This window comes from Hoplias malabaricus, chromosome 5, assembly GCF_029633855.1.
Source record: "Hoplias malabaricus isolate fHopMal1 chromosome 5, fHopMal1.hap1, whole genome shotgun sequence".
Lineage (NCBI taxonomy): Eukaryota > Metazoa > Chordata > Actinopteri > Characiformes > Erythrinidae > Hoplias > Hoplias malabaricus.
The window spans coordinates 54539339-54566714 of NC_089804.1; the positions used below are offsets into that span (position 1 = coordinate 54539339).

At 43.3% G+C, this 27376-nt stretch overlaps 1 protein-coding gene across 3 annotated transcripts; it reads left to right on the forward strand.

Annotated features, from left to right (window-relative positions):
- Positions 1–2020: 2020 nt before the first annotated feature.
- On the forward strand, positions 2021–27376 carry LOC136696865 (solute carrier family 41 member 1). 3 transcript variants are annotated; one of them, XM_066671566.1, is made up of 11 exons: positions 2021–2302; positions 3589–3896; positions 12345–12452; positions 12678–12749; positions 13152–13296; positions 15578–15724; positions 18799–18943; positions 19480–19559; positions 21758–21892; positions 23455–23603; positions 25686–27376. In XM_066671566.1, exons 2-11 carry the CDS (start codon positions 3594–3596, stop codon positions 25857–25859), a joined length of 1458 nt encoding a protein of 485 aa, XP_066527663.1. In that variant the 5' UTR covers positions 2021–2302; positions 3589–3593; the 3' UTR covers positions 25860–27376. The 3 variants fall into 3 exon arrangements, with proteins under 3 accessions (XP_066527663.1, XP_066527664.1, XP_066527665.1); XM_066671567.1 differs by having other exon boundaries at positions 2021–2237; XM_066671568.1 differs by lacking the exons at positions 2021–2302; positions 3589–3896 and adding an exon at positions 8859–9129.

Below are 27376 nucleotides of genomic sequence, written 5' to 3' on the forward strand. Positions count from 1 at the left end.
ACTATGAAATTATTTCTGAACCTAAAGTCACTGTAAGTAACCCTGATAATAACAGTGTAAAAATTAGTATGTTTTAAACCTTGGATGATCATTTAATGTTTTAGATTACTACCTAACCCTCTCAAAACCATCTCCTGGTGATTACCAACTTGTACTCCAACCCCGTTTGTGACCGGGAATACAACAAATAAAAGGCCGTCTCTGGCTTTCGCACACTAGATGATAACCAAAGTTAAGGGCTTTTTATGAAGGTTTGGATTATGGGCTGCTGTCGACACTATTCTCCTGAGACTGATGGGGTCAGACAGACGGGGATGTTCTGCCAATCTGCCAACAGGCTGAAATTTAAGACCCTCACTCCCGCCCTTCTCCTCTCTCACTCTTACACACTCCACTCTAAGATCAGTTATTCTGGGCACCTACCAAGATTTATGCCACGCGCTTGAGTCTGTCCTCAAGCCTGAGACAGCTGGAAGGGTAAGGAGCTTGATTCGGGCCTTTGCATGGAGTAGACTTGGAGGACTGGCATTTTTCAATGGGCTAAAAAGGGATTTTTATCTAGTTCTTTTTTTATGGGGAAAAACTCTGTAAAGCATTGTTTGACGTACAGATAAACCTCAAGCTTGGTCTGTGACATGCATGGTGTGCACTGTTGTACATTGAATGCTTAAGTTCATATATATGGCCAGCATTTTCATAACACAAGTTTACCACCAGCCAAAAAATACCCACACAGAAACACCCTATTAGAACATCTGTAAGGTTGTGACCTGTGTATGTATTAGTCCTAATGCTATGAGAATTAGAATGCTACTAGGACGCATGTTAGCCACATTTTATGTATGCTACTTGCTAATATGCTTAAAATCTACCACAATTTAAACCAGCCTTGTAAAACCTGGTGGGGTGTTTTCCTGAGATGGTTATACAGGGCCGGGGGGGGCGTTGTGTGCTTATCTGAGCCTATGTGTGCTTTTATATCATTTACAACTTTATTTGCTGCACAAAATATGCGAATTTCCTTTTTAATTCACCCGAGAACTTTCATTTACGTTTCGGCATAGCTGCTCGAGATGAGGGTAGGTTCATGAGCTTTGCCTGACGTAAACAAGGACTACTGACTGACCAATTAAATGTTTACAGAGAAGGTTATCGACCAATAACGGTAGCGCTACAGTCAGACCGTCCAATCAGAAGATTTTAGGCTACTTCACCACGTCCCCTTCTCGCTCAAGCGAACCAATCGGAGTAGGGGAGGGCGGGACTAGTTTGTGAACGAAACTTCTCGAAGTTCTATGTAAGCTCTAGAAAAACAAAATGCCGGACGTTTGTGAAATTCCGCTCGGACATTTTTTAAGTCTAAAAAAGTGGACATGTCCGGGTAAAAGAGGACGTCTGGTCACCCTATGTATATATATATATATATATATATATATATATAAGACTACAATTAAATTAAAAACAATTAATTCGCTCTACAATTAAAGCCCTGTATATTTGTGGTGTGGTGGTTGTGGTGTGTTATTGTGTAGCTCTGACTGGATTAGACACAGCAGTGCTACTGGAGTTTTTAAACACTTTGTTGACTCACTGTCCACTCTGTGAGACAATAGCTCATTTGTTGCTGATCCGTAGTGTTCACGTGCGGGTAACGAGCATCGAAGAACGGGGTGAAATGGGGGTAAAATGTATGTAGGACAACAGATGAACTAGAGTCTGTAATGGCAGAACTACAAAGTGTTCCTCTATGGTCAGAACTGTGATAGGTGCAAGCTGTTAAAGGCTGTAGTAAGAAAAAAACAACACTATACTCCGGAAATAGACTGTGGTACCAGCTGTAACAAGGCGCAGAGTCATTGTAGAATACAGTTTGATCCATTTTACTGAGCTTTAAATGGGATCTGTCTGCACATGCGTTTACTTCGTAGACATGTGAAAACCCCTTGGACTTGCTGACGTCAGCAGCGCATGCGCAGACGCAGGATTTCTCTCTAACGTGGATAAAGTGTTGTAAAAATGAAAATACGCTGTGTAACAAGGACAACCCAAGACGTGATAGAAATGTACCCATTGTTTTGGGAGTAGACCCCCCCCCAGACCCCGTAAAAACATAATGAATGCCGGGGGCTCCTTTTGAAGTCCTAGTTAATGCAGAAAAACGGAAGCGCGCACCAGGCTGGAGTTGCTTGTCTGTGATTTTTCGCTGGTTTTGGGGATGATCACTTGATTCTGAGCTCGTGGGTGAACGCAGACACATACAAGTATCTTCATGCAAACACAAATGAGTGTCTAGTGCAAAACGGTAGGCTCCGCTTCTTTGTGTTTACATGCAACAGAGAAACAAGTGGGTGGAAAGTTGCATGCAGCTCTCGTGCAAAACACTGCTTCCTCTCGCCTGATTCAATGGCGTTTGACTAGTAATGCACAGCAACGCAGCGGGTATAAACGTTACATGTATTACCGCTGGAATACTGTTCGTAGATAATGACGTTTTAAGCATGTTGCATGCTTTAGTTCACTAACCTGTGGGATTGCATTGACTGACCCGTTTTCCTGTTCTACCATTCTATCCCTCCATAGATGCACCAAGTGCTGAAGCGCAGGGTTTTAGCCCTGGTCCTTGATATTGAGCTTTTCTGCTCGATCAAACCTACTTTACACACCCCTACCCCTCTACACTTGGCTTTGGTGACCTTAGGCTCAGCTGAGAAAGCTGATGTGTTGTATACGGTGTGTTAAAAAAGTGCAGGACATTTGTCAAGGACCAGGTTTTAAAGCCACTGTGGTGAAGCAGCACTACGTTACTCCACATTCACAAGGACAAAATACACAACGGGATGCTGGACGAGTGACTGTAGCAATGCGTTGTCTTGTGCTTTAACTATAGTATTTTAAAGGAACACTGGATTACATTTAGGGCGGCACGGTGGCGCAGCAGGTAGTGTCACAGGTCCCGCTCCAGGTGACTGTCTGTGAGGAGTGTGGTGTGTTCTCCCTGTGTCTGCGTGGGTTTCCTCCGGGTGACTGTCTGTGAGGAGTGTGGTGTGTTCTCCCTGTGTCTGCGTGGGTTTCCTCCGGGTGACTGTCTGTGAGGAGTGTGGTGTGTTCTCTCTGTGTCTGCGTGGGTTTCCTCAGGGTGACTTTCTGTGAGGAGTGTGGTGTGTTCTCCCTGTGTCTGCGTGGGTTTCCTCTGGGTGACTGTCTATGTCCACGTGGGTTTCCTCCGGGTGACTGTCTGTGAGGAGTGTGGTGTGTTCTCCCTGTGTCTGCATGGGTTTCCTCCGGGTGACTGTCTGTGAGGAGTGTGGTGTGTTCTCTCTGTGTCTGCGTGGGTTTCCTCCGGGTGACTGTCTGTGAGGAGTGTGGTGTGTTCTCCCTGTGTCTGCATGGGTTTCCTCCGGGTGACTGTCTGTGAGGAGTGTGGTGTGTTCTCCCTGGACAATGTAGTGTAGGTACTAGCTGTTCCTGATCCAGTGATTGTTCAGTGTATGACATTGTTGATTTTGCCAAATGTCTCCCAGGATTGTAACTGTGAACCGGTTTCTCTGAGCATTTTTTAACACTAAGCTATGATTATGTTTGTGGCAGAGGCCATGCCTGCAGAGGACATCCGCCCGAGGAAAGGAGGAGGAGGAGGAGGACGGAAGAAGTCGAAGAAGGGAAAGGGAAAAGGTCAGGGAGGTAGTGACCACAGTGGCAGCTTAAATGGTCAGGATGAAGCACCGCTACTTCCTCCCGTCGTTCCCCCCAAAAAACCTGTGGAGGAGAAGAAGAAGACCTTGCAGGTGAAGACAGAGGAGGAGTCGTCCAGGGCCATCTGCCTCCAGGTCATCTTCCCGTACCTGCTGGCAGGCATGGGCATGGTCATGGCAGGCATGGTGCTGGACAGCGTGCAGGTAGGACGCTTCTTGTTTTGCTTATTAAGGGTTACTTATCAGGTTATGACTGGGCAGCCATGGCCTTGAGGCTAGAGAAGCGAGCTTGAGGCCGGAGGGTCGCTGCTTCATCTCTGAGGACAGGCAGGAGAAAATTAATTCACGGCTCAAGTGCCCTTGAGCATGGCACCTAACCCCCAAACTGCTCCGGTTGTGTGTATGTTCATTGCACTTAAGGTATGTGTGTCTGTGTGTTCACTGCCACGGATAGTTCAAATGCAGAGAAGCAATTTCCCGAAGGAGATCAATAAATGTGCTTCTTCTTCTTAAACATTATATTAAAGTGGTCACGAGCAGCAGTACATGCTTTTAAAGAAACACGGTGTAAAACAGGAGTTACATAGCTCAGTTTCTTTAGTGCTGAGCCCATAGTAGCAATGACAGAGGCTGTATTCTCTCTCTTATAGTTCAGAGTATCATTACAATGATTTTGAAGGTGTAATTTTAAGGTAGGGCGGCACGGTGGCGCAGCAGGTAGGTGTCACAGTCACACAGCTCCAGGGACCTGGCGGTTGTGGAATCGATTCCCGCTCCGGGTGACTGTCTGTGAGGAGTGTGGGGTGTTCTCCCTGTGTATGCGTGGGTTTCCTCCGGGTGACTGTCTGTGAGGAGTGTGGTGTGTTCTCCCTGTGTCTGCGTGGGTTTCCTCCGGGTGACTGTCTGTGAGGAGTGTGGTGTGTTCTCTCTGTGTCTGCGTGGGTTTCCTCCGGGTGACTGTCTGTGAGGAGTGTGGTGTGTTCTCTCTGTGTCTGCGTGGGTTTCCTCCGGGTGACTGTCTGTGAGGAGTGTGGTGTGTTCTCCCTGTGTCTGCGTGGGTTTCCTCAGGGTGACTGTCTGTGAGGAGTGTGGTGTGTTCTCTCTGTGTCTGCGTGGGTTTCCTCCGGGTGACTGTCTGTGAGGAGTGTGGTGTGTTCTCCCTGTTTCTGCGTGGGTTTCCTCCAGGTGACTGTCTGTGAGGAATGTGGTGTGTTCTCCCTGTGTCTGCGTGGGTTTCCTCCGGGTGACTGTCTGTGAGGAGTGTGGCGTGTTCTCTCTGTGTCTGCGTGTGTTTCCTCTGGGTGCTCCGGTTTCCTCCCACAGTTCAAAAACACACGCTGGTAGATGGATTGGTGACTCAAAAGTGTCCGTAGGTGTGAGTGTGTGAGTGTGTGTGTGTTGCCCTGTGAAGGACTGGCGCCCCCTCCAGGGTGTATTCCTGCCTTGCGCCCAATGATTCCAGGTAGGCTCTGGACCCACCGCGACCCTGAACTGGATAAGCACTTACAGATAATGAATGAATGAATGAATGAATGAATTTTAAGGCAAAATATTATGTAGTATTCATTTACATGGCTGTTCAGTCAATTTCTGCCCTTTTACAGTGTTCTGTAGAGTGTTGTACATTGTGTTTTTATACTAAGTGCTTTTTATGGCTGGATTTAGAGCTCTCTCACACAGATGACCAGTGAGGTGAGAAGGAGAATGTATCGCTTCTTGGAAAAGAACATTTAGCATGAAATTTAGGCACAAATACATGCTTCAAATAGTGTGCAGGGTATTTTATGTTCCTTTTATAGCATTAATGAATAACTAAATGAATGGATGAATGTTTCATTCTCTGGCTAAAAGCCTTGAGATCTAGAACCTCACCTTTTTAAGACTGTATTTAAACACATTAAAAACAGAAAGTTGCTCTCTTGCTCTCAGTGAAAGTATAACAGCTAAAGGGCTAAAGTATAACAGCTAGGTTGGTGGTGGATCATTCTCAGTGCTGCAGTGACACTGATGTGGTGGTGGTGTGTTAGTGTGTGTTGTGCTGGTGTAGAGTGGATCAGACACAGCGGTTACTGCTGGAGTTTATAAACCCTGTGTCCACTCTCTGTCCACTCTGAGAGACACTCCTCCCTCGTTGCTCCACCTTGTAGATGTAAAGTCAGAGACAGTAGCTCATCTGTCGCTGCACAGTGTGAGTCGATCGTCCTCTAGTCCTTCGTCAGTGGACACCTGAGCACTACCAGTATGACACACACTGACACACCATACCACGTCAATATCACTGCAGTGCTGAGAATGATTCACCACCTAAAATCATACCTGCTCTCTGGTGGGGTTCCTGAGGGCGATACAAAACAAAGACAATAAAATCTCACACTCAAAAGGACTCCTATGTAGCCCACTCTTTATCACTTGCTTATTACTTCCACAGTACAAGTGGATTCATATTCTACAGCGACTGCACTTCACAGGGTCGTGTTGCCCATTTGCTTATGGTAAAACGCTCCGGTGATCTGAGTGAGGACCCTTTAGGTCGAAAGTCACTGGGTTCATTGCAGTGGACTAGACAGAGCGTGTTCTATACTGATGTGGATGTTTAATAGATGAGCGGAAGTGTGGGGTGGTGGTAACTCAGATGAGGATTGGCAGAGAGTTTGCTGCGTCACTCGTCTGTCTCAGGGCTCCCTCTGTGGAGCTGAATCATGCTTCTCTCCCTCTCTCTCTCTCTCTCTCTCTCTCTCTCTCTCTCTCTCTCTCTCTCTCACTCTCTCTATCTCTCTCTCTCACTTCCTCAGTTCACTTTGTTTTGCTCATTTTATTTATGCCCTCTTTCATGCTCTTTGTATTTTCACTCTCCTTCTCTCTGTTTCTCACTCTTTTTGTCCTCACTCACTCTCTTGCTCTCCCTCCTCTCTCTGTTAGTAATCAGCTCATTTACTGCCGATAAGACAGAAGTGCATGCGGAGCGGCACCTCATCATGAGCAGGCACTAGCAGAGTTAATACTGAGATAATACTCTAGAAACACAGAGCTTATAGTGAACTGCTACTGAGTTTATACTGAACGGACACTGAACTAGTAGTAGTTGTATATAGATACCAGACCTGTGGCTATCGATCAAAGGAAGAGATAAAAGAGGAGGAAGGAGGAGGAGGGGAAAGATGAAAAGAGAAGAGGAGAGGAGGAACGAGGAGAAGATGCGAGGAGCGATTGGTGGAGGACGCCCAGAGGGTGGATGGCTCACGGAATGGAGGACAGAAAACAAAATCTCAACATGTGTTTGTGTCAGGTGCTGAAGCTGCTGGACAGAGCAGGGAACGCTTACAGGAAAGGAACTACTGTGTGTTTGTGTGTGTGTGTTTAAATCGCTAGCAAGTGTGTGTTGTGGAGACCGTGAGTCACGACAGCAGTGACGAAGTGAGGATGCCACACAGATATACACACATCCACCTCTAGGCTGGTGCTTTCACACAGATGGATGTGGCAGTGTGATGTTGTAGCAGCGATTCGGGTCTTTATGGGAACCTGGATTGCAGTTGAGTGCGAATAAATCGATTTTTGTATTATTTTTTTTGACAATTGAATGGAAATGTTCAAGGAGTGACACTCTGAAGGACCAGCCAAATCACTGACTTAAACCACCAGCTGGTCAAGAAGGACTTTAGAAGTTAAAGCAGTGAAGAAGACTGGATATGTTTTCATTTGTTCTTCTTCGTGTGAAAAATTAAGGATTGTGCAGAAAGATTCTTTCTCCATTCAGTGTAACTTTGTTGAGGGAAACTGTTAAAAAGCCGAAACACTACTGGAGTGACTCTGGACTGAAAACTATCAAGAAAAGATTTCAGAAGCTAATTTTAGTAGCAACACAGGCTTGTTAAGTTTAAGTTTGCTGTTGTGGATGTTGCTAAATTGAGGATTGTGGAAAAAAGTAGCTTTTCTTGTTCACAAAAGTGAGACTTTAGTCTTTTCAGCATAGTCAGCGTATGAAAACTGGAGAAAAATTGTCAAGAACTGAATTTCTGGAGGACAAACAGGCTTGTTGGCTCATGCTAGCAGATAATCAACAAGGACTATGCTAATATGAAAGCTAATATTAGCTTGTTATGATTTGGTGAATTATTGTAAATGTTGCTGAAGTAAGGATAGTGAAAATGCTGTAATCTTTATTCTGTGTCAGTAATTGAAATTTAACGGAAAACAAAGCTCTGGAAGATTACAAAATTACACTAGAAAAGAATCAAAAAATCATTTGAAGGCTAACTTGAAGATTTTACTTTATATATTTATTTATTTTGGTAATTCTGATAAACTAGGGTTTTGTGAAAAATAAGAGTTGTCCATTTTATGTCAGTGTGAAAATTTAAGGAAGTTTCTTTAGAAAAGTAACTCTGGATAACTATATGCTAGCAATTAATTAAAAAAATACTTTAGAGGCTAACATTAACAAAGGCTGGGTTTGCTAGCTTTTGTAATGTGAAGTATCCCATTTTAAGGGAGACTCAGGAGTGTCCACTGACTCACTGACATGTTAGCCTGAAATTTGACATCCAAAAGAACATTGTTAATGAAATTACAGAGGAACAAACAATTTACTTCTTGACTTTAGCTAGCAACAGACTTTAGAGGCTAGCAGCTGAAACCTGTGTCTCACTGTGTTCTTCTAAAAGCTGTGAAAAATTATGATGTCTGAAAGGAAATAGTATTGGAAATTCAGGAGGAATCTGACAATGAGTTACACTTCTAGCTAATTTAGGAGGATTGTGGAGGCTAATGCTAGTGTGAAGTAAACCGGAAACACTGCAGGTTTGCTACTTCCAAATTTTGTGTTAAATTTGTGTTTGATGTAATAGATATTATACTTTAAAGAAACTGAGAAGCTCTGCAACATTTTCACACATAACTTGAGGACTAATTTTAGCTGTTAAAAATTCATCATTATGAACTCTATGAATTGTGTAGCTTGTTCTCTTCATTTGAATTAAGAAGTCTTTCCTTTCTCCACACTCTGGACAGAGACTCCTCACCCTCTCTGGACCCTGTATTCTTACCATCATACATTTGAAAACAAGGAATTCAATGATTCAATTATATTGAATATATATTTCAATATAAATCAAATATATTGGCTTATATTCTCAATGTAAGGAACTAGCTGTTAGCATTGGGTCTTAAACACTTTCCGGAAACATACCAAGGACTTCCCAGACCCCTGAGAGTTGTCCCTGTTGGGGATGGGGTAGCAGCAATGGTGGTAACTCAGTTAGAGCTTGAGCTGTGCTACCAGGGGAAGAAGCTTCGAGGTTTCACCTGTAAACTGACCCGGTCAGCTCACGGCTTCCTGCCAGAGAGCTCCTACCTCATCGCTGCACAGGTTACTCTCCCATACCTGGTCTCTGGGCTGGGCATGGTGGCTGCTGGACTCGTCATGGACCTCGTTCAAGTACGGCTATTTCACAGTGATTTGTTGTGGTTTTAGACTTGGTGTCAGAACTGTAGTTGGTTTCTCTGTCATAAAATTGAACGGTATCTTTTTCCAGAGGCATATTCCGTTGTATTTAGTTTAAAAAAAGTCTGAGAAATTTGTGAAAAGTATGATTTTGCTATGCCACGAGCACTAGCACATTTTTTTGCGCTAAACACAGAAATTTGTTGATGTTGTACCAGTTCAAAAAAACTAACAAACAAAAAACTTATTTTGCATGTACTAAAACCACTTTATTATTATATTATTATAGTATATTGTTGCTGTCCAATTAAAAACATGTATCTCCATTTTAGTTTACTACATCATTTGAACACAGCAGCTGTTCTTCACATTGTGTAAAAATTTCATGAAGAAAAAAACCAATAGAAATGCTCCAAAATTACATGGATTTAAATCTTCTAACATTCACTTTCCATTGAAAGTTAAGAACGCAATTGGACAGCAACGATATGCAGACCCTCAAAATTTACATAGGAGTGAAAATACGGTACTGTGCAGAAGTCAGAGACCACTCTTCTACATTTATTTATTTTTCCAGTCGAAACAAAAGTACAAATTGTTCTTTTTCAGGAGGTATGTCCAATGAGATTAGATAACAATTTTAAATCAAAGCAAAAACGAAGGAGCTCCATGTGTTCACAGAGCAATTAACACGTCCCCAGAGCCCACACCTCAGCATCACTGAATGTGTTTGAGATTATTTGGACAGTGGGAAACAGAAAATGCAACTAAATTTTAAGACTGAAATTTGGAAGCATGAAGAAACATCCCTGCAGATTTCTTTGAAATAAAAGCAGGTCTCTTGATAAAATGGAAACTGTTGTAAAGGCAAAGGGTATAGTACCTTAAAAATATTTGATGTTGTATTTAATCATGGAGGCTTCTGACTAAAGTTCGGATTATAACACCCCCCCCCCTCCCCCAACCACTGACACCGAGAACTGTAAAACGTGTACGTAATAGGTGTTTTCAATGGAAATGAAAGGCAGTAGCTGTGATTGTGGGGAACTGATGTTCTTCCTGGTTTGTTTACATTCAGAAGCTCAGCATCTTTTAAGGTGGAATGGTATGTTTGAGGGGAAAAAAAGACACGGGGTGTTTAGTTTTGTAGCACTTTGGGTCTGGGTTAGGGTTAGGGTTCGTGCAGTTGGCTGTCTTCAGAATTTAGAGTCAGTTCCACATTAAGTAATTAATTAATGTTACCCACCTTTGTAGTTCGTGATTTTCAAAGTTTCATCTAAACATCTCCAGATGCAGTTTCTCTGAAAAATGAGAGAGAGAGAGAGAGCATATCACGTCAGACAGAGACCCTTTGTTTTTGCTTTGGTTGGTTTTGAGAACACAAACAGCCTGAAGAACCAGCAAATGGTGAGGAAACATCTGAATTTTATAAAAAGTGTTTTTTTTTTATTTTTATTAAAATTGAACATTGAGTTTAAATCAAAGAAATAAGGTGAAATGCTTTAGAAGTGTAGACTAGACTATAATCTAGAACCTCATTACAGTCCTGACAATCTAGAATGGAGGTTTGTTTGATGCCCGCTGTTTATGATTTTTTGGGTGTGGGGGTTGGGTGTAGTGTGAGAGGAGGCAGGTGGTCTGGGCACTGCTCTACGCCTGGTAATTGAATTGAGAGTGAGAGAAGAGATACTGTGTGTGTGTGTGTGTGTGTGTGTGTGTGTGTGGGCTTGCTCTCAGAATGAAGCTGGACAAAACTGGCGTATCAGAAGCATCTCAATCCCCCCGGGACACTGTTATAAGAGAGTTATAAATATCTGGACGATAGCTGCCTGGCACCACAGCCCTTATCTGTTTATTTAAACATTAGGGATATTTTTAGATGCAGGACTGTGGAGCAGAGAGCACTCAGCTCATTCACTAACAGCTGCCAAAACTGCCACAAACTATTTAGAGCTGATGTTTTAACATTTATTTCTTATTTGGAGTGTTTATCTTGGGTTTAATGGGCTGTAATGCTTTTCTATGGACCATGGATTGCCACAGGTTCCAAAGGTTGTAACAGCTGTAGTTTTGGTGGTTTGCAAGTCAGAGAGCCAGCTGTTAGACATCTGTCTGACTCTGAATCACAGGAAATATCTGGGAAATATATTGAGAAAGTACAGAGAGCAGGTAATGGAATTGATTAGCCATGGCTAAGGCTTCAGTGTCGTTTTCTAGTAGATAATTTACATATTCCTTGATGCTGAAATTGAAATGAGTCTGGAAAATTAAGACACGAAGCGTGGTTCATAACGTTGGAGCAGTGATGTTCACTGATCAACCGTAATATTATGATCACCTTCTTGTGCCTACTGTCACTGTCCATTCTCTGAGTTCCACTGACCACACAGGAGCAAGTGCGAGTGGATCAGACACAGCAGTGGCTGCTGGAGCTTTTAAACACTGTGTCCACTCACTGTCCACTCTGTTAGACACACTTCCTTCTTTGAATCACCTTGTAGATATAAAGTCAGAGACAGTAGCTCATCTGTTTGCTGCACAGTTTGTATACAGTGGACACAGGAAACTCCAGCTGCACTGCTGTGTCTGATCCAGTTATATCACCACAAACACACACTAACACACCACCACCACCACATCAGTGTCACTGCAGCACTAAGAACGATCCACCATCCCAATCAATGAATTTTATTAACGGATGAATAAAAAAGAACTGAGTTAGCGAGGCACTGATTTTTAGCTTTTCAAGAGTAACTCCATCTTAAGGCTTTCATTTAACAGCGTAATGTTATATGATATTAAAATATTAAAATTGGGGGCAGGAGGAGAGAAGGAACAGCAATGTCTGGATCACATCCAGTTCCACGCTATGGATTTCTTGTTCTGCAGCACTGGCCTTCTCGCCACAGATGGATTAAATGCAGAAAACTCCTTTATTTGTAAATTGTGCAACTAAATGCATGTTTACATTTGTGTTAAAAAATATACTTCCACTGTAAATGAAAAGAAAAAAACCCACAAACACATCCATGCTGTGGTTTGGCATCTACAGCGCCTCCATCAGGTTCAGGCTATAGATGCAGGTTATGTCTTAATACTAAAGTAAAATAACATGTACTCTAACAAAGTATGCAAATTAGTGGGTTAATGTTCTTGCCCTCTGATGATGCTCTCCTTATGCTGTGTGTGTGTGTGTGTGTTTGTTTCAGCACTGGGATGTGTTTAAGGTAATCACCGAGGTGTTTATCCTGGTGCCCGCTCTGGTCGGACTGAAGGGGAACCTGGAGATGACCCTGGCCTCTCGTCTCTCCACTGCTGTAAGCTCTTATAAGATTTTCAGTTCTGTTTTCTATACGTAGTGCTCACTTTCCAGTGTGACAGTCTGTCAGTGAAAGGAGCCCAGGTTTAATGTAGTCATGCTTGTAAGACTGCCTTTTCAGCCTGTAGCAGTGTTTTCTTTTTTAAGGCAAAGAAACCTGAAATGGCCTTTGAAATTTAGTCCTGTGTTTGAGGTTATATCCTGTGCTTGTGTCCATTTACAGGCGAACACTGGTCAGATGGATGATCCTAAGCAGCAGTGGTTAATGGTGTCCAGCAATCTGGCTCTCATCCAGGTAAACGTGCCTACGAAATAGTTCAGTGTTTGCGTTTAAAACTACAGCGTGCGTTATATTCTGAAAATCAGCAATAGCCTGTAATTCATCATATCGTATTGTATCGTAAGTCAACAGTGACCTCTTTTCTTGATAAAACATATGTCCATCAAATAGACAACAGGACTGCACCATGAGGAAACATTAATATTAGTGATTAAACTAAAAATACACACAGTGGCTGAGCTTATTTCAGATTATTTTGACTGAGAACTGAGGTACTGAGAATGCATTAACGGTGCCAGTGGGGATAGTTACGGCCTTTGTCACCAGGGAGGCAGATGTGGATCTACATATAGGAGCAGGTCTGCGTAAAAATCCAAAGCCACTATTGTCAGTTAATGATCCTCTTTTTTCATTCAGGTTCAAGCCACTGTGGTGGGCTTTCTGGCAGCGCTTGCGGCCGTGGCTCTGGGTGCTGTGTCCAGGGGAGGAGTGGAGTTAGACCAGGCTGCTGTTCTCTGTGCCAGCAGTGTGACCACTGCCTTTATTGCTGCCCTCTCTTTAGGTACATTATTGTGTTCCTTTCCCTTGCACTGTGAAAGTAAAAAAATAAGTAGCAAATTTAATTTTTCTGAATGATTGTAGCTGTGAATTGTACTGAAGATAATCCCAGCCGTGCTGATATTCAGTTACAGCATCACCTTGAGATGATATTTTATTTATACAAACATTACAGAAAAATAATAACAGTAATAAGCCACAACAGATTTAAAACACACACAAATTGTTCCCCAGCTGGGCTCACACTGGTCTGTTGCCACACAACACACAAACGTTTTGTTGCACACTAGTGTGCTTCTTTATGTAAGTCTACATTAGCACAGGCCACCTGCCTTGTATCATTTATCACATAAATGTAATGTGGAGTGTTACGTGTAGTGTTAAAAGTCCTGCTGCTGTTGTAATCAGGGAACATCTCAAATCTATTTACGTTTCTGGTGGAAACACTTGCAACAGATCCAGCGCCCTGGACTCCAAGAAACTCCAAAACTCAGAGACTAGGGACACCCTTGGAAATGCCTTGCTCACTGGAGCACACAGGGTACCAAGGGCGGAGTGGCTGCAAATGCTGTAGAAACCCATGAACCCAAGGAACCACAGAGTCATAATGCTTCCTCCACAGTGAATTTGTTTATTTAAAGTTTTCACATAGGATTGGTTTACAGATAAAAACCCTCATTTTTGTTCGTTACTAACAGACCTAATATGACAAAAAATCAGGATTACAACAGATTATACATTTATCAGTTAACCTTCTTCGTGTGTTAGGGTCTTGACCGAACCGTTTTTAAGTTTTTAAATATATACAAGTGCTCCATACAGCACTTGTTGTTTTTTGCATCAAGACTTTTTGACTTTGTCGGGAACTTCTATTTCAACAAAATAATAATAATTTTTTTTTCTAAATTATAAAATTAAAATTATTAAAATGATGGCTTTTCTGTTGTTAGGGTCAATTTCGACCCAGGTATAGTTTTAAATCAGAAAACAAAAACAAGTACCAAATCTGGATTCATAAACACACTATACACCAACAGCCTACAGCTGGCTCCTCCTACAACCACTCGAGCTTCAGTTAGGGGCTTCTGTCTTTGTCTGTTTCACAAAACAAGGAAAGACAGACATGTCCAGACATGTAAGGCCCAGTCAGTTTAGAGGTAGAGTTTTGTAGCGTGTTTTGTTTACAATCTGCAACAATAAACAATTAAAACCAATCCTTTCATGGATAATGAAGCCTAACAAGGTCAACAAGAGGGAAGAATCTAATTGGTTGATACTTAATTGTTTTTAGGGGGTCTTATGGCTGATTTAAGACACGGGTCAAAACAGAGTAACAGAAAGCTAACACAGGAGGAAGGTTAAGTAGAGTGGACAGAATCTTTTTATTATGACTTTCTATGACCCGCATTGACATCTGGCCACACACTAGTTATGGCCTTCAAGACCAAAAACTGCATCTTATCAGTGAGAGCCAGTCAGGGGAGATGGAAAGATTCCTCGGGATTTCAACCACAGAGTGTCGAAATTGCATTCCAGAGAGGGACAATATGCTGTTATTGTCTCTCACAAAAAACTTTAATGAAGAAGGAAAAGCACAGAGTAATGTGTGTGTGTGTGTGCTTTATTAAGGTAGGGAACAGTTGCTCCCTGCGGAATGCAGGATTTGTAAATATTGAGCAAAGGACTGCAACAGCACAGTCCTGACGGTAAATGTAAGCTGGTTGTATTCAAGGAAAATTGTGCTTAGCAGCAACCTTCACTTCAAATTGTCTCCCATTAAAGCAAGATTTTACAAATGTATTATATATTCAGCCTGTGATGGTGATGGTGAAGTCCTGTTATAATGGTTATGATGTGTATCATCAGGTCGTGATGAAGCCTTAAACCAGCACCCTTGTTCCACCCAAATAAATGATAATAAAAAGAATAGCCCCAATACTAAAGTAAAGCCTTAGTCATTTTTATTTGATATCTTTACATTTTTCAGCATCTTGACCTGTAGTTTACTTTTTACCTTTTTCCAATGTGGGAATTATTACTGCAGTCTGTCACACAACACCATATGTGTTTCTTCATAGTTTAAATGTCTTTTATATTAATTTACAATCTAGAAAAACCATTGAATAAGGATGTTGTCCAAACATGTACAAGGTAGGAAGGTATGTGTGTTACACACATGTAAAGTCGATTAGCATCTGAACTGCTAATGTTGCTAATGAGAGTTACCCAGTGTAATGTCCAGCATTATAATACTATCTTTATGACTAACACTGCTGTTTCCGCAGGGCTGGTGATGATTGGTGTAATTATCGGCTCCAGGAGAGTGGGCATTAACCCGGACAACGTCGCCACTCCCATCGCTGCCAGTCTGGGAGACCTCATCACTCTCTCTCTGCTGGCTGGGGTCAGCAGCACCTTGTTTCATTACAGAGGTACACAGCTGGATTAGCATAATGCTAGAACATACTTGTGTCTTTTAGCTAACATAAGAGAATGGGGTAGTTAGTGTTCTCCTCCAAGCAACGACAGCTCTGTTAGCATTAGGTTTGCAGCAAATAAAAATGGAAGTGACGTGTGGTTAAGACAAAACCAAGGACATAGCGTGTTGTTGATGCAAATCACACTAGCATTCAGCTGTAAATCAGTCCTTTAATGTGTGTGTGTGTGTGAGAGAGAGAGAGAGAGAGAGAGAATTAGCATTCACTGCGGTGGAGCTCGTACAGGGAGGAAGAGAGATGCATTTAAAAAAAAAAAAAAGACCAAGCTTTTTCAAGTGAATGTGGCCAATAGGCTCTTGTTGCAGTGAAAGCATGGCCCCAGTAGAGGTCAGTGGACACTTTAAATGTACTGTGAGTAGCCATTCCACTGTCCAGTCTGAGCTAGAGTGGTAAAGATGGTGATGGGAGGTCATATTTCTGTGACATATGTTAGTCATATGTTTAAAGTGACACCCTTGTTTCACACAAAACAAAGCTGATAATCACACAGTCTTTCTGTTTAAACACCGTCAGATATTTACCGCAGATATTTACCGTTTCATACTTGGGTCAGGCTACTTTAAGTGAGCTTTATTTAATCAGCACAAAATCAAACACATTTTAGAGCGGAATAAAATGGAAGCAAAGATTAACACTGATGTCTAAAGATAAACAATACATAAAATGACAAAGGAATAAAAACACAATTAACTAACTAAACTAACTCTCTATATATATTAATGCAATTGTTCATTCATTCATTCATTCTCTGTAACCCTTATCCAGTTCAGGGTCGCGGTGGGTCCAGAGCCTACCTGGAATCATTGGGTGCAAGGCGGGAATACACCCTGGAGGGGGCGCAAGTCCTTCACAGGGCAACACAGACACACACACACACATTCACACCTACGGACACTTTTGAGTCACCAATCCACCTACCAACATGTGTTTTTGGACTGTGGGAGAAAACCGGAGCACCCAGAGGAAACCCACACAGACACAGAGAGAACACACCACACTCCTCACAGACAGTCACCCGGAGGAAACCCACGCAGACACAGAGAGAACACACCACACTCCCCACAGACAGTCACCCGGAGGAAACCCACGCAGACACAGGGAGAACACACCACACTCCTCACAGACAGTCACCCGGAGGAAACCCACGCAGACACAGGGAGAACACACCACACTCCTCACAGACAGTCACCCCGAGGAAACCCACGCAGACACAGGGAGAACACACCACACTCCTCACAGACAGTCAACTTACAAAAGTACAAATAGGTCCAAACACCCTTGGTATTGTTCTGACAATGAGTAAGAAATAATAGAGAATTATCAAAGCATAGAAGCAACAACAAACACTCCCTGTGTGTTCTCAACTAGAAAGAAGATCAAAAGTTAGATGCAAATACCATGTGCTTCAACCAGTACTTAATGCTCGTTTAAGTAGTTTAGAAAGCAATGGGCCTTCAATTTTCTCAAGTTCACTCATGTCGCTTCCCTGCTGCGTTCACTTCACTGGCTTCCTGTAGCTGCCACATCAGATTTAAAACTTTGATGCTTGCCTTCAAGGCCAAGAATAGACCACCCCCTCCCTACCTTATGGCAATGGTGAAGAGAGGATCTGCACCTCGAGCCCTTTGAGCTTACGGCTCGACTTGACCCACCAGACTTCAAGACACTTGGAAGACAAGCCTCAAGACTGTTCTCTGTCCTGGACCCAGATGGTGGAATGAACTGAACGGCAGCCTCTCTCACAGTCTTCAAATGCTGACTGAAGACAAAAACAAATAAAATGATAATAAGATGAAATTGAAACATGTAACAATTATATTTTACATCATTTGAACCTAATATTGAAGGAAACAGAAACACAGCATGATCTGATATACTGGTCCGATAAACAGGTTTGTGATGTCTAGTGAAACAAGTGTGGCTGCTCCTCTTATTAATATGTATCAGGCCTTTATCAGCTGGCTGATATATTTCAGTGGAAATGTGAAAGTGAAAAATAAATCAGTTACTGCGTGATGTAAAGCCCCAGCAGAAAAGTCTCATTACTCTGACTCTTTACCTGGGACTGGGAATATAGTTACAGCAAATGTGAATCTAGTGCTGGACCTCAAGTTACTCCTGGCTTCCTTTATAGTGGAGATAATGAGTAATAGAGTTTGGGCTTCTTTATCAGACTTGTGCACTATATTTACAGCAAGGAACGGGGCTGAATCCCAAATGGTGGTTCATGTGCAGATTTTAAGACCTACATTGTGCACTATGTAGGGAATCTAGAGCTATATGGGATTCAGACCTAGTTTCTTGTTTGTAACACAACAGATCCAGATAGGACCACATCTTTCGTCATATTGACTGTATTTGCCTGTATTGTCATGTACAGAAAAAAAACTACGGATACTGGAAGCCTGTGCTAGCATTTCTCCTGTGGTGTTGCTATCAGTGTGTGAAGAGTGGGAGAAGGGGGTTGCATTGACAATCCAACACAATGGGCAGCAATTTGAACACATTTTATAAGTGGTCAGAAACGTGTAAATAACTCATGAACAAATAAAGTGACGTTAAAACCAAGCACACTGTTGTTTTTCTTGTGAAATTCTTGTGAAGTTTGATGTGTCACATGACCCTCTTACCATTGAAAAACAAAAGTTGGATCCAAAATGGCCGACTTCAAAATGGCCGCCATGGTCACCACCCATCTTGAAAAGTTTCCCCCCTCCCATATACTAATGAGCAACAGGAAGTTAATATCACCAACCATTCCCATTGTATTAAGGTGTTTCCATAGAAATGGCCCACCCTGTACTGTATTATTTGATAAATATATATTTTACGTATATATATTAGTATAGGTTTTTCCTGACCAAGCTGGGAACTGAACCTCTGAAGTCTCTTATGTGGAGGGCAGCTGTGTGTATCCCACTGAATTTTACCAGCCGCATCTGTTTACTGATAGTTGTGTGAGATTGTAAATGTGAACTGAAGTGTGTGTTGTGTGTTCTGTGTTGTAGATATCTGGTACCTCTCTCCGCTGGTGTGTTTGTTCTTCCTCATAATGATTCCTCTGTGGGTGGTGATCGCTCGACGGAGTCCTCAGATCAGAGAGGTGCTGAGGTCTGGCTGGCAGCCTGTTATAGTGGCCATGTCCATCAGCAGGTGCACATTTTTACCTCTTTCATGAATTCCACATAACATTTAAAGATGCGTAAGCAATGTATCACCAATAAGAAGCAAATCGTATTCATGCAAGCGATTGTCTGTTATGTTTTTCTCACAGGTAGTTTCGCTAGGTAGTATATTTACTTTAAAATTACTGCTCCAAATCATAGTGAGTCTTTGCTACTCTGGGCTCAGCACTGCAGAAAATGTACTGTGTAAATTCTGGAGGTGAGATGGAAAGCACCCCGTCCCTCTTGATTACACTCTGCATCAGTAGGGGGAGACTAGGAGCAACAATGCTATATCTTAACTAGTGTTCCTTTAGCTAACATGAATGTCTTAGTGTTCTCCTCCAAGCGTGTTGAGCTTCTAGTTGCATTGAGCTAGTGGCACATACACAGTCAGCTCATGATACGTTGTTGAGAGGTAGGAACTCACCTCACTCTTTAGTGTATAATGTGGTTATTTCTATAGGAACAAGAGAAGTTGTAACGTACGTGAATTATGTTAATCTCATCATTTTGTCTTTCCAGCGTTGGTGGCCTGATCCTTGACAAAACGGTTAGTGATCCCAACTTTGAGGGCATGGCTGTCTTTACACCAGTTATCAATGGTGAGTATTGATGTGCTTTGAACAGGCTGTTGTTGTTTCTCTGTTCCAGTTGTGACTGCTTGCCTGTCATTTCCAGATAAGATTTATCTGTGTTCCTTTTACACCTGGACACACAAACACTGCTCTGTTGGACAGAGAACATACTGCTTTGCATCACTGCTATTTTCCAGCGCTTACATGCAAATCCATGGAATTCTCATCTGGAATGGTTTCGTTTCACCACTGGGGTTTTTACTTCTATTTTTTAAAGATATAAAGTGAATAACTCTCCATAGGTTTGTCACCCTTGCTGCAGTAACAACTTTTACTCTTCTTCGAAGGTTTTTATTAGCTGAACATTTCTGTGTTTAATGGCATTCAGCCACAGGAGCAATAGTGACGTCAGGTTCTGATCCTGGATGATCCTAGGCCTCACCAGTTGCTTCAGAAGCAAGAGCTCAGGCTGTATCCCAAAGTACTTCCTACCGAGTGCACATCACAGATAATAAAACTAAAAATACTGCACACAGTAAACATAGCAATTACTGTGCTAATTTGACAGGGAAAAACAAATCCTTATAGCTGACTAAATACAACTCCCAAGGCGAGATCAGATCTTTTACCCTGTAAACAAGGGCAAAAGGCATGAGACAAAATAATGTGTGGCTTGTGTCTGTAGTCTCTTACACGCTAAAACAAATCACAACTGGAATAACACAATTACTGAAGCTTGTATATGATCTGTGTGTTAATGACTCACTTAGATTCGGTCACAAGAGCAGAGGAAAGCGTTAAAGTCGAACATGCTAACAGTTTTCCATTAGAGCCTATGATGAAAATGCTAATGTGGCTAACAGAGTATAGCAGTCTTTTTCTCCTCGTTATACTACATAGTACAATCCTTCATCCCCCTGACGTGAAGAGGCGGTGGGCTTCTAAATGTTGTGAGACAAGTCGAACATGCTAACAGTTTTCCATTAGAGCCTATGACGAAAATGCTAATGTGGCTAACAGAGTATAGCAGTCTTTTTCTCCTCGTTATACTACATAGTACAATCCTTCAACCCCCTGATGTGAAGAGGCGGTGGGCTTCTAAATGTTGTGAGGCACAGGAGAGAACCTCAGAGAACCTTTCCCATCTGTTTATATTAGTGTTACACTCTGAAACTAGACAATAGGTCCCCAATATGGTGCCCATGCACCACCACCACGTCAGTGTCACTGCAGCTCTGAGAATGACACACCAAACAGATCATACCTGCTCTGTAGAGGTCCTGACCATTGAAGAACAGGAAGTAAGGAGGAAAACAAAGTATGCAGAGCAACAGGTGTACTACTGTAAATTCACAACTTCAAGAGAATGAAGAGAATACATAGTGAGAGGAGAGGGAGGTAGTTATAATGTTATGGCTGATCAGTCTACATTTATTCAGTTGTTTTGCTGCGTTTTTTTGAGTGGCCTTTGGTTTCGATCCCAGAGTCAAACCACCTTTGTCAAAACGGAACGTCTCGTTCTTTAAAACCCTTCAATAAGGCGTTTGAGTGTGGGCAGGTCTGTAGTGTGTGTAGAACTTACTGTAGCTCTTCCCAGTAAACAAGGAACGTCCCTGGACGTTCAAAATAGGTCTAAAAGTAGTCTGTCCGTCAAGAACATATTTTAAACGTCAATGAACGTCCAAAACCCATCTTAATAAGTTAGTTAAGTGGTGACCAATCGATAACGTCAGTGGACGTCCAAAACGCGTTTTATACAAGTAATTTATTTCGGGACCAATTAATAACGTCAACGGACGTCCAAAATACGTCTAACAGTCGTCTTTTCAATGTCTGTGTTTGGACGTCTTTTCAACTTTCATTTTCAACCTTAAGAGAACGTTGATTAGACGGCAGTCATTACGTTATTTCAACGTTGAATCAACAGCTAAATGTTTACTGGGTTATATTTAGAGAGGCGCTCCAGTGGCAGAGGCGGAAAGCAGCCGTTTCCAGGAGTGTGCAGATGTTTCAGGGCTGCAGAGTCATGCTCTCAGTAAAATACACGTTTGTGAGTTGAGGAGCTGTGGTGGGTTTTGTAAACAACAGTCTGGATTAGATTTCCCTTCAGCTGTGAGTGAGTGATGCCACATTGTGAAGCGTACACACAGTGAACACCAGAGTAAAACAAGCCAGTAATGCCAGCATCAAGAGTACACAAGCATGCATCTGTCTCTGCCTCACAGGAGTCGGGGGGAACCTGGTGGCCATCCAGGCGAGTAGGATCTCCACCTTTCTGCACTTCTGGAGCATCCCTGGAGTTCTGCCGTATAAGATGAGACAGCACTGGCCAAACCCCTGTATCACTTTCTTTTCTGCAGGTCAGTCTCTCACTCCATCCACCTTCATTTAATCTAACAGCAACAGAGAAATAACACCTAGCACCAGACATTGCTCTGTGTTGTACACACTCTCCTCCAGAGTGGGAGTCAAATCTGTTTAAACAGGTGTTTTTGCTCAGATCCGTTTAATATTTAATTTCATCTCGCTGTTGTTTAATCAACGGACAATATTTCTTTACACAGTGCTGTTTTAAAATGCACAGATCATCTTTCAATAACATTGTTTGTCAGTGTGAGGTAATGGGTCATACAGTGTGTGTAATATGAAAGACCTTAGAATAAATGAATGCCTGCATGATTCTTATTGATTCGGTTACTGGAGGACAGCTAACGTCCCTGGTCAAACCCCCCCCCCCCCCCCCCCCCACCAGGCACACAAAGTAGATGTAAACAAACATGGCGGATGGCAGTGAGACCATAACCCTAGCTCAGCACTCATTGGTTTATGGTTTTTCAGGCTTGACGTTAACGGCACATTTCATACCTGGAAGTCGGCATCCACCCCACACTACGGGATTCTGCCTCGTAAATATTGATTCATATTTACAATTGTGCCGGCGCCGACTGCACTGAGAGAAGGTCGGAACGCTTATGGACTCTCACATTATTGGAGAAGGAGCAAAATCAGCCTCAGAATCTGCCCCATTATCCTGAAGTATGGGCCAAGCATAAGCTATCATGATGGAGAACATGCCCCACCTCATGCAGGACGCTTTGAGTCCACTGGGCAGCTCTGTTAGTGACAGGGTGATTGAGCTTTTTGTGTTGTGTATGTATTATGTCCTTTATTTTTATTTGCTTGGTTTTTATATTAGCATTTTTCTTTTATAATGCGTCTAAAGCTACTGTAGCACTCCTCTTTGATGCTTTAACACTGTGGTGGGTGTGTGGGTGAGTGCCAGAATGGAAACACCGGTGACTAAACACCAGTGGACTGCTCAACACACTTGGAGGAGAATGTTAAGCACAGATGCCCACGTTGGCTAGCATTATCCTTGTGATAAGAGCTGATAAGATAAGAGCTGTAGGGGCAAGCTACACACCCAGTGAGAGCGAGGCCTGCTGTGCCCCTGTTGTGCTACAAGGACCCCAGGTGTCAGGAGGGTGAAGCATCCCCGGTGATCCCCTGTTGATAGAAGACCTTGGGAGCCCAAACCCACCCTTAAATAATGGGCCCGCAAAGGGTTCTTTGAGTAATGGTAGAAGAACCAGTTTTGGTTTTCTTAAAGAACCGTATTTGGAAAACAACGTTAAGGGTTGTTTTCACACTTTACACAAATGTTTTTCAGAAATACCATCCTTTAAAGTTCTTAAAAGACCAAGTGTCATCCTACAGCATCAGCTTTAATATCCTTTTACGCACCTTTAAGTGTCTACTAAAGCTGGCATTAGCTGAATCTGATGTATGAGTGCTAAACTGATGTGTGTTGGCCAGCCACAGTGAGTCAAAAACAAGTTCCCCACATGATGAATAAAGTATATTTTTCAGATAAAGCCGGAGAACCATGTGTATCAGGGTGTGTTTCTTTTTTTCCCCTCAGGGGTGAACTCAAAGTCAGCCAGGGTGCTCTTCCTGCTGGTGGTCCCGGGTCATCTGGTCTTTCTCTTTGCCATCAAAACACTGCAGGGCGGTCACACTCCCATCACACTGGCCTTTACCTGCTGCTACCTGTGTGCCGCGCTACTCCAGGTCAGTACACACACACACACACACACACTTTTTCCACATGCCTTTGGTAGGCGTGCTTGGATATTGTCAGAGTGATTGATCCAGTCACCGTTCAGCTGTGGAGTTTTGACACTTAACACATTCCAAAATCATATTCTTCTCGTTATTGAAGTGAATAATGTGCTCTGCGGTAGTTTTCCTCATTATTTTGCACCATTAAACTGTGAAGACTTGTCATAAATATGTTGATCCAGCTGTTGAAGATGTAGCAGAAAGCTGAAAGATTAGGAGAAGAAGTAGACTCTGAAAATAAAAGAGATCTTTGAAGTGGTGCCATAGACCAGTGGTTCTCACCCACCGAGCTGTGGACCCGGGTGTGTTACTGGGTCTCAACAACTGCCCTGTGAAGGCAGCAGCGTAATCACGGAACTTCACTTTTTTTTTTTTAAACGAATGTTTTTTTTAAATGAAAACACTCAAAGTAATAGTATGTGATTAATATTATTTCAAATTATGTCTCCATCTTTCAGGATTCTTGAGTGAAGTCAGAATGCCCTGAACTTGCCAGAGTAGCAGTGGAAGAGGCTGTTGCATTTTTCCATCCTTATATTTTTGGAGCCTACATTTTTATTCCATTGTTTTAATTTACAGTGTGAGAGCATTATTTATGGAGCACATGTGCTTGGTTCGGTGAAATCACTCCTGTGAGACTCCTGCTAGAGTTTCCACAGCGTTGCTCTATTGTATGTCCCAAATCATTGGCATAGAACATCAATGTAGAAAGGACACCTGGAGTTTTCTGAGGAGCAGTTCGACTATTTTGAATCACTGTTCTACTGAAATATCACTGGCTGGTTTGTTACAAGGTGGAGCAGCAGGTAGTTGTCGCAGTCACACAGCTCCAGGGGCCTGGAGGTTGTGGGTTCGATTCCCGCTCCGGGTGACTGTCTGTGAGGCGTGTGGTGTGTTCTCCCTGTGTCTGCGTGGGTTTCCTCCGGGTGACTGTCTGTGAGGCGTGTGGTGTGTTCTCCCTGTGTCTGCGTGGGTTTCCTACGGGTGACTGTCTGTGAGGAGTGTGGTGTGTTCTCTCTGTGTCTGCGTGGGTTTCCTCCGGGTGACTGTCTGTGAGGAGTGTGGTGTGTTCTCCCTGTGTCTGCGTGGGTTTCCTCCGGGTGCTCTGGTTTCCTCCCGCAGTCCAAAAACACACGTTGGTAGGTGGATTGGTGACTCCAAAGTGTCCGTAGGTGTGTGTGTGTGAGTGAATGTGTGTGTGTCTGTGTTGCCCTGTGAAGGACTGGCGCCCCCTCCAGGGTGTATTCCCGCCTTGCGCCCAATGATTCCAGGTAGGCTCTGGACCCACTGCGACCCTGAATTGGATAAGGGTTACAGATAATGAATGAATGAATTAATGGTTTGTTACAGTTCTTAAGGGAACCAAGAGCTACCGTTGCCTAATTGCAATTATTAATTGAAAAAAATTCTGGTACCTCATGGTGCTTCTTGCTTGAGATCCACAGTACATTGCTCACATTTGGCACTTCCCCGCTGCTTGGTACCTACTCTGTGTGGCTCAGCTCTACTCAGCTATTTTGCTTTTCCATTAGGAAAATAAGGTACCTTTTTTTTAGTTGTGGTTCCAAGCGAGCCAAGTGGACGTATAAACCTTACAGAGCATTGATTGGCCAGAGAGACTTGTCAGTCATGATAAAATCCAGACATCCGACACTATGCGTTTGTGAAATCTCCAAGCTACAGAAGCAGTCGTAGTATTAGCAGCATTATTGGGTTGGTGGCTGGCGAAAGAATCCAACCCTGCCAGACAGGGTCTTGGGGTTCTGGGTTCATTTCCCACCTTGGGTCACTGCGGTTTCCTCCCGCTATTAAAAAACACCTGCACAGCCAATCCACCTACAAACAGAAGTGTCCAAAGCTGTGCACAGTGTGTGAGAGTGACAGGTTGAGTGTGTGGTGCCCTGTGATGGACTGGCGCCTCGTCCAGGTTGTGTTCCTGTCTTGTGCCTAGTGATTTGGCTCCGGACCCACCACAACCCTGATCAGGATGAATCCGAATTTTGATTCTAATTTCTTTTACTCTCTGTTTAGGTGGGTATCCTGCTGTACACGGCTGACCTCATTGTCCGGCTGATGTGGAGGAAAAGTCTGGACCCAGATAACTTCTCCATTCCCTACCTGACTGCTATGGGAGATTTGCTGGGCACTGGCTTCTTGGCCTTGTGCTTCCGTCTGGTCATGGTAATAGAGGGGCTTGGCTTTTGAGAAGTAGCCCTTCACTCCCACGTACAAAGACAGCATGGACTGGCACTTGTTTTCTGTGGAAGGTCAAATGAGAGGGTCCAGGTAAGAAAGGACACAGACCAGTCAGACTGGGGGCGAGGAGGCTGACACATGAGGCGTTCTCTGGGACACTGGAGCGTAAACATTGGATGTAACAGCAGCTGTCTGTGTTAAATGTGTAGAGCAATTTATAGCGGTTCAGTGGATGGTGGCCTTTGATGATGCCTCCACACACAGATCCACCGACTTATTTTGCAGGGCTTTTTAATCTAAAGGACTAAGCATATTCCACCATGGGGACTATCTGTTTCGTCCAGTCATCCACTGTTCCACTGTGTTAAATGAGCTGACGTATAGGGACATATGAAGATGCATGGCCTTGAGGCCTGATGTTTGGGGTATTTTCTGTAATAGCAGAGATATTTTAAAGGCAGGATGAAGTGTGTTAAGCGATGCAGAGCTGTTCCGAAGCTCATTCTGGGGGCTGGATTGAATTACAGATCAAAATATGAAGAAATCTCAAAGGGACCTGACTGGATGGGAGAGATTTGGAAGGATTTGCTGCTAAAAATATTACTACAAAGACAAGATCTTCACATTTTTAGACGTCTTATTAATATTTGATGTGGTCTCAATTAATCTGTGTCACTATTTTTGCACAACTGAAAATACTGCTCCTCTTAAATGTACATTTATCTGTCAGTCGTCCACGTTCTAAAGGAATGGTTCAGCAGAATTCATCCAGTGTTCCGAGTTTTCCACTTACTGTAGATTTGGTGAGACATGTATTGTTTGGCTCCCATGGGCCCACCACCTGTGGGAGAGGTAGTAATCCGGGTCTGGTGCATTGTGGATCGGGTGGTGGTCGGGGTCGGGGGCCCTGGCATTCTGATCCTCGGTTACTGAAACTGGCTTTTGGAACATGGAACGTAACCTCTCTGGTGGGAAAAGAGCCTGAGCTGGTGCGCGAGGTTGAGAGGTACCGACTAGATATAGTTGGGCTCACCTCGACACACAGTATGGGCTCTGGAACCAATCTCCTCGAGAGGGGCTGGATGCTCTTTCACTCTGGAGTTGCCCAGGGTGAGAGGCGTAAGGCAGGTGTGGGCTTACTCATAGCCCCCCGGCTTAGCGCCTGTACGTTGGGGTTTACCCCAGTGGACGAGAGGGTAATTTCCCTGCGCCTTCGGGTTGGGGAAAGGGCTCTGACTGTTGTTTGTGCTTATGCACCGAACAGCAGTTCAGAGTACCATGCCTTCTTGGGGACCCTAGAGGGAGTGCTGGAGAACACTCATTCTGGGGACTCCATTGTTCTGCTGGGGGACTTCAATGCTCACGTGGGTAATGACAGTGAGACCTGGAGGGGCGTGATTGGGAGGAACGGCCCCGCTGATCTGAACCCGAGTGGTGTTCAGTTATTGGATTTCTGTGCTCGTCACAGTTTGTCCATTACGAACACCATGTTCGAACATAAGGGTGTCCACAAGTACACCTGGCAT